The sequence below is a fragment of the Euphorbia lathyris genome, chromosome 10, assembly GCF_963576675.1.
Source record: "Euphorbia lathyris chromosome 10, ddEupLath1.1, whole genome shotgun sequence".
NCBI classification, from domain to species: domain Eukaryota; kingdom Viridiplantae; phylum Streptophyta; class Magnoliopsida; order Malpighiales; family Euphorbiaceae; genus Euphorbia; species Euphorbia lathyris.
Genome location: NC_088919.1, coordinates 40,446,626 through 40,453,991, shown reverse-complemented (window position 1 = coordinate 40,453,991; position 7,366 = coordinate 40,446,626). Strand labels below are relative to the sequence as shown.

Genomic DNA, 7,366 nt, shown 5'->3' with positions numbered 1-7,366 from the left:
GGCAAGTTGGATCGATTTCAGATATTATTAGAAAACATAGATATTTTATTTCTTATTATACCCCAGTTGCCAAGAGCAACGAATAGTATTGAAGAAAAAAGCAAAAGTGAGAATCTAGCATATGATATTATGATATTGCAAACGTGCAACAGGAAGACAAATCAAAGGTTTGGCCATCAAGAGAGAGATCCCAGCAGCCTCAGTCATATCTATAGCTTGATTGTTGTTGAGGTTCCAATCAAAGCACTGAATCATACTTGCTAATGTAGTTTGAATAAGTTGTAATGCCAAAGAAGTACCAGGGCAGCTTCTTCTTCCAGTTCCAAATGGCAAAAGATGGTAATGCTGCCCTCTCACATCTATTTGAGAACCCATGAACCTTTCTGGGTTGAATTCCATTGGGTTTTCCCAGAATTTGGGATCTCTTCCTATTGCCCATACATTTACTACAAGTCTTGTTTTTGAAGGAATTGTATAGCCTCCAATCTCCACATTTTGGGTTGATTCTCTTGTGAATAATGGCCCTGATGGGTGCAACCTTAGTGTTTCTTTCACTATTGCTTCAAGATAAGGGAGATTTGGAATATCTGATTCTTTGATTAGCCTGTTTTTTCCAACAATTGAATCAATTTCCTCTCTTGCTTTCTTGAATATGCTTTGATTGTTTATCACTTCTGCCATTGCCCATTGTATTACCCCTGCTGATGTGCCTGTCCCAGTAGTAAACATCTCCTGTAACACATTTCTATTATTTACATTAATATATTCTAATTATTTAAGGTCAGTACCTCAAAAAGTAAGGATTGCCTCACATATTTAAGGAGTCATATAACTTCCTCATTTAGCAATGTGGGATGTCTAATAACGATATAGTATGTACACACAAGATATAGTATGTTAACTATTGTCTTACGACTAGTCCATACTCTTCGATTCTTCCTAAATCATAAACTGATTTAGGCATCAGAGCGGTTTTCTCGGGTCAAAGTTTAAAATCTCTTTATTTTCCTAGATTCCTCCATTGGACATAAAGAGAGTTGTTTGTGTGGGGGTGTTTCAATGGAAGTTGGAGACCAATCAATATTGTTAATCGCTGAATTAGTTTTGTTTGGGAGAGTGGATGAGTTGTTCAAAGTGAGGGATAAAGATTTGATTATTTAAATTCCAAAAGTGGTGAGTTTATTCTATGAGAGAATGGAAGAGTTTGTCAAGGGTGCGGTTTTGATCACATGGACTTTAACGATTATGCACTATTTGATCATTCACCATTAAATCCAGGCTTATTAGAATCCTAAAATGGAGATTCAAAACATCCTACGGTTTAGATTTAATAAGCTTAGATCTAACAGTGAATAACCAAGAATTGTGTTTGAAGGGTGTTAGTTTAAATATAATTATAAAGGGTTAAGGTGCAAAAATACAACTAACGTTTTGGGTCAAGAGCAATTTTACCCTTAACGTCTAAAATGGTGCAATTTTACCCCTAACGTTGGAAGCCAAGAGCAATTTTACCCCTAACGTTGATAAATTGGATCAATTTCAGACACTATTGTAAAACACAGATATTTTTGTTCATTATTCTGCACCAACTGCATAATAATTCGTTCTAAAAAAAGGATTTCATGTTTTTTATAATTTAATAATAGAATTTGAGATTAATATTTATAAATTCGGTGGATTTTTTTTATTTTTTTGTCTAATCCGTACAAAAAGACAGTATATTTTTTATTTTTTTTTATTTTTTTTTCACATCTCGACGAATGTTTGTGATTTATTACTGATAAAAAGACACACATATGAAACGTAGATAACAAGATTCATGACCGAGAAGACATTTTGATGAATTATTTCTCAAATTGACCTAATTTATTAACGTTAGGGTAAAATTGCTCTTGGCTTCCAACGTTAAGGATAAAATTGCACTATTTTAAACGTTAGGAATAAAATTGGTCGTATTTTTACACCTTAACCCAATTATAAATAAATAGCATACCAGGATGAAAGCTTTGACACTCTCTCTAGATAGTCTGATTTGGGAGGTATCATCTTCCATTGTGTCCAGCAATATATCAACAATATCCCATTCCCTCCTCTCCTTTGGCTCCTCTTGTTGATGCTCTTTCAATATCTTTTCCATCATTTCATCCAATTTGACTTGCACTTTCTTAACCCTCTTCCCAATTCCTTGTAAATCTATATTCTTACAAAACCATATATAATCTTGAAAATTAAACTCTCCTGTTACCACTCCAACCTCTTCAATCATTTTTCTCACTTTATCCTGATCATCCGCCGCCCTCTTCTTCCCCATCGTCATTCCAGATATTACATTATTCGCAACATTCATCACTTCTTCTCCCAAATTCACCTCTTTCCCTTCATAACTCTTTTCCAACATTAATTTCAAGAAATCCCTTATCACTTGTTCCCTCAATTCAACAAACTGCTCCACCGTTTTCCGCCCTAGAAGCTGTGTCATGCATATCTGTTTCATGAACTTCCAGTAAGGCCCGTAAGGACAAAAGCTGAAGTCTGAATCGCCACCGTAAGTCAAGCACCGGATGGCCGTAGTCGACGGCCGATTGCAGAAGGATAATTCGTGTGTCTTTAGGAATTCTTTCGCTATTTCCGCTGACGAGACTACAACACAGGGAACGGAACCTAATGAGAGCTGAAAGAGAGGACCATAGCGTTCGGATATTTTATGAAGGGCCTGGTGAGGGATCGGCCGGAGAAGATGAAGATGTCCGATGATAGGAAGTGAGAAAGGAGAAGGTGGGGATTTAGATTTTGGTCGTGTTTTTGATATGATTGCTCGAAATACCAAGGTTGAGATTAACCACACAACAAAGAGGATCATGTAGCCTTGCAAATCCACCATTCTTGAATTTTCTTGATTGGAGAGTTTATTTCAAAGGATTTTATTTGCATTCTGTTCCTTACTTTTCCCAATTTCTGCAATTCCTATGAACATGAACAATTTGCCCATTTATTATATGGATTAATATATTTGTCTCTAACAATAACTTCTATAATATTCATGGTTTTTTCCACCCTGTTTGTTTGTTTTTTATTTCGAATGGAATTATTTGATTAAGGATTACTTTGTTTTTTATAAATATTCATTACTTTATTATTTTTACTGTTGTATGATTATAATGGTGATAAATACAAAGTATAAACAATCATGTTAGTTGTTGGAGGATTGGGGAGGGAAGATCAGTTAATTTATTTGATTCACGCTGGATCCTTGATGTCCCTTGTAATCATCCTCTTTATCTGTTGAATCCTACTCCAACACGTAAGCTTTCATGTTTGATTGATTTTGATGAGTTCTGTTGGAAAAGGGAATTGATTCATTTCTGTTTTTCAACTGATGTTGCTGATGCAATTCTGAAAATTCCATTAAGTAAAAGAAATATCTCATACTTTATTTTGGCCTTTTCCAAAAAGGGGAATTATGAAATCGGGTTATAAGGTTGCCATTAGAGCTTTGCAGATAAATTCATCTTTGGCTTCGTCATCTTCAGGGTAAAATCATTTTGGAATTTTTTATGGAAGGTCAAAGCGTCATCAAAATTTATTCACACCGTTTGGAGTGCGGCTAGGAATATTTTGCCTTGTTTTGATAATCTCTTGCAAAAAGGAATTAATGTGATTGGATATTGTTGTTTTTGTGGGTTTCGTACTGAAACGCTTATCCATATTTTTAAAGAATGTCCTGGCACTCGATTGTATTGGAAGTAGGCGAATTTATTATACTTGTGTATAAGATTGAAGGTTTGAACTGTCTGGATTGGTTTGCAGCTATTATCAAAATTTTACCATCAAAGGAGTTTTCTATGTTTTGTGGAATTATTCATTTTATCTGGTTTGAGAGAAATCAGTTAATTCATGATAAACCACGTTTTGGGGAGATTAGAGTGATGGAAATTGTGAGGGATTTGGTTAATGGTTGTTTAAATGTGGAGGGACTTAATGGGATGTTTGGGACTAGATTGGGTCTGAATGTGAGAAATGTTGTTGTTGAAGGGATTGATGGGGAAGATGAATTTTCTAGATGTCCTGATGTGGGGGTGGGTCCTTGTATTTATGCTGGTGGGAATGGTGTAAATGGGGGTTGTAGAGGATTTAATAATTTGGGTGTAGAAGCTGGACATTTTCCTCTTGAAGATAATGGAGCTGGTCAAACGAATTTTTGTTTTTTTTTTTGCAGGTGAGCGTCCTGGAGATGAACATGATGCAGGAGGTCGGTGCTTTTTATTTGAGAACAATTCGATATTTAAAAATTGGCAGGCTACAGGATTTTGTTCGAGACATTCCGTGAATTTTAATGTAAGGCGGAGTAATGCTCAGGCACATTCAACAACAAGGCACGTGGATAATTCATTTCGGATTCGTTGGCAGCCTCCGCTTTTCAGAAAATTTAAACTAAATTGTGATGCTTCTTTTTCGTTAAGATCATCACAAGCTTCTTTCGGAATGGTGGTTCGAGATTGTAATGGTTTGGTTTCAATTTCTGGTGGAGGGTCTGTCGGTCTCACTATGTCTGCTTTGCTCGCTGAATTATTAGCTATTTTGTTCTCTTTGCGTGTGGTTAAGGATTGTGGATTCCAAGAAATTACGGCTGCATCTGATTCAATTTCAGCAATTTCATTACTAAAAGGAGATCAAAACCTATCCAATTGGCTTAGTGTAATTCTTGATGATTATGGAGCTAGTGCGAGGTTTTGCTTCAGTTGAGTTTGTTTATGAGAGACGCCAAGCAAACATTGTTGCACATAATTTGGCAGCTTGGGCACCATCTCTTTCTCATATGGAAATTTTCGTTGAAGATTTTCCAATTTGTATTTCTTCTTGTATTCAGGATGATATTTATTTCCTTGGTTATTAATACAAGTTTGTTTATCAAAAAAAAAAGATGACTACAAACAAAATGCGAAAACTAGAAGAGAAATTACAATAAGGTGGAAAACTGTGAGAAAATTATGTGTTAATTTTGCCACCAATTTTCAAATTTAGTTATCGCATGAAAGAGAAAATTATTTTATTTCTTTTCTTTAAAATGTATTTTTTCGACTTTCCCAACCTCGTTTTTCGAAAAATTTTATACTGTTGGACTCGTCTTAATTAGATGGTCTTTTTAAGATCCCAAAAGCTCAGGTAAAAAAAATTCCGGTGAACGGAATCCGGCGATTAGGTGAGCGTTTTCCGGAAAGAAACAAAAGATATCCAGAAAATTCTCAAACAATTTTAGAAAATGTAAAACATTATTCTGAGAAACTTTAATTCTTGAGTTGAAGAGCGATTTCTTACGGTTTAGTCCCAATAAAACTTTTTCTTTAATTGTATCCATTTTACATGCTTCAACAATTTATTGGGTCAAAACCGTAAGAAATATCATTTTGAGCTAAGAATTAAAGTTTCTTAAAATGATGTTTTACATTTTTTGATAATTTTATGGGCACGTTCTTGTTCATACCTTTCAGCACTATGTATTGGAATATTTTGTTAGAACAATATAACAATTCTATTGGAACAATATAAGTATTTTGTTGGTATAATATAACTATTCTGTTGGAAAAATTGGTACACTGATTTGAAACAATTGGTACACAGATTTATTTTGTTGGAAGAATATAAGAATTAGAATTATTTTCTAAATAATATAACTAATATAAATTTGAAAATACTATATTAAGTACTAAAAAACAAAAATGAAATTGAAGACAATAGATAATAAAATTGATTTGAAACAATTGGTAAATTGATTTATTATATTGGAACTATATAAGTATTATGTTGGAATAATATAACTATTTTGTTGGAACAATTGGTACGCTAATTTATTCTGTTGGAACAATATAAGTATTATGTTGGAATAAATTATACACTGATTTGGAACAATTACGTAAACTGTCGGAAAAATGTAAATATTCTGTTGGAATAATTTAAGAATTCTATTGGAACAATATAATTATTTTGTTGGAGCAATTGATACACTGATTTGAAACAATTCAGTACACTAATTAAAACAATTTGTATACTGATTTAGAACAACGTGCTGGCATCCAGCAGTATATGCTGGTTTTTCCAATACATAGTGCTGAAAGGTATGACCCAAAATGTACCCAGAAAATTATCAAAAAATTTCAAAAGATGTAAAACATCATTTTAAGAAACTTTAATTTTTGGCTCAAAGCGAGATTCTTTACGGTTTTGACGCAACAAATTGTTCAAGCATGTAAAATGGATAAAATTAAGGAAAACATTTTATTGGGACTAAACCGTAAGAAATCTCGCTTCGACCCAAGAATTAAAGTTTCTCATAACAATGTTTAACATTTTCTGGAAGTTTTTGAGAATTTTCTGGGTACTTTTTTGTTTCTCGCCGGAAAACGCCCACCTAATTGCCGGATTCCGTTCACCGGGAATTTTCTTACATGAGCTTCAGGGATCTCAAAATGACTGTCTAATTTAGACGAGTCTAACAGTATAAAAATTTTCGAAAAACGATGTTATAAAGGTCGGGAAAATGTATTTTAAAAAAAAAAGAAATAAAACAATTTTCTCTATCATCTCTTTCCTTTTATTTACAAATTTATCACACTGCACTTTTCAATTATCATTAAAGCTACGTAGTTTTATTCTGTCACACCATAAGCTCCTTGCCACACCACAAGCCCTTATCACACCAGATCTCACCCTTATATATATATATATATATATATAGAGAGAGAGAGAGAGAGAGAGATCCAGTGTGATAAAAAAAATTGGTGTGACAGAGCTTATAGTGTGACAAGGATTGGTGTGACAGAGCTTATAATGTGACAAGGACCAATTTTGTTATTAGGTAGGGAAGGTAGCAAATTTGTAAATAAAATGAGAAAGAAAATTATTTTATTTCTTTTCTTTAAAATGCATTTTTCCGACTTTTCCAACCTTGTTTTCCGAAATTTTTTATACCATTTGACTCGTCTTAATTAGGCGGTCATTTTAAGATCCTTGAAGCTCATGTAACAAAAATTCCGGTGAACGGAATCCGACGATCTTGTGACTGTTTTTCTGTGAGAAAACAATATCCAGAAAATTTTTAAAAAATTTCAAAAAATGTAAAACATCATTGCAAGAAACTTTAATTCTTAAGTCAAAGTGAAATTCCCTTAGTTTTAGTCCCAATAAATTATTGAAGTATGTAAAATGAATAAAATTAAGGAAAATAAAAATGCCCAGAAAATATTTAAAAATATTCAGAAAACGTAAACGATAATTCTAAGAAACTTTAATTCTTGACTCAAAGTGATATTCCTTACGGTTTAGTCCCAATAAATTGTTGGAGTATGTAAAATGGATAAAATTAAGGAAA

General features: G+C 33.4%; 1 protein-coding gene across 1 annotated transcript; it reads right to left on the bottom strand.

Moving 5' to 3' along the window:
- On the bottom strand, positions 1-3,170 carry LOC136209325 (cytochrome P450 93A2-like). Its single transcript, XM_066000767.1, has 2 exons — positions 1,994-3,170; positions 1-732 (listed from the first exon to the last, which is right to left on the bottom strand). The coding sequence occupies exons 1-2, from the start codon at positions 2,879-2,881 to the stop codon at positions 115-117; spliced, it is 1,506 nt and encodes a 501-aa protein (XP_065856839.1). The 5' UTR covers positions 2,882-3,170; the 3' UTR covers positions 1-114.
- Positions 3,171-7,366: the final 4,196 nt, after the last annotated feature.

What these genes read in the sequence shown, in the direction of transcription:
- LOC136209325 (XM_066000767.1), bottom strand. Translation starts at nt 2,881, where the DNA reads ATGGTGGATTTGCAAGGCTACATGATCCTCTTTGTTGTGTGGTTAATC. An exon ending in GTGTCAAAGCTTTCATCCTG is followed by an intron (nt 733 to 1,993) that starts GTATGCTATTTA and finishes AATGTGTTACAG; the next exon opens with GAGATGTTTACTACTGGGAC.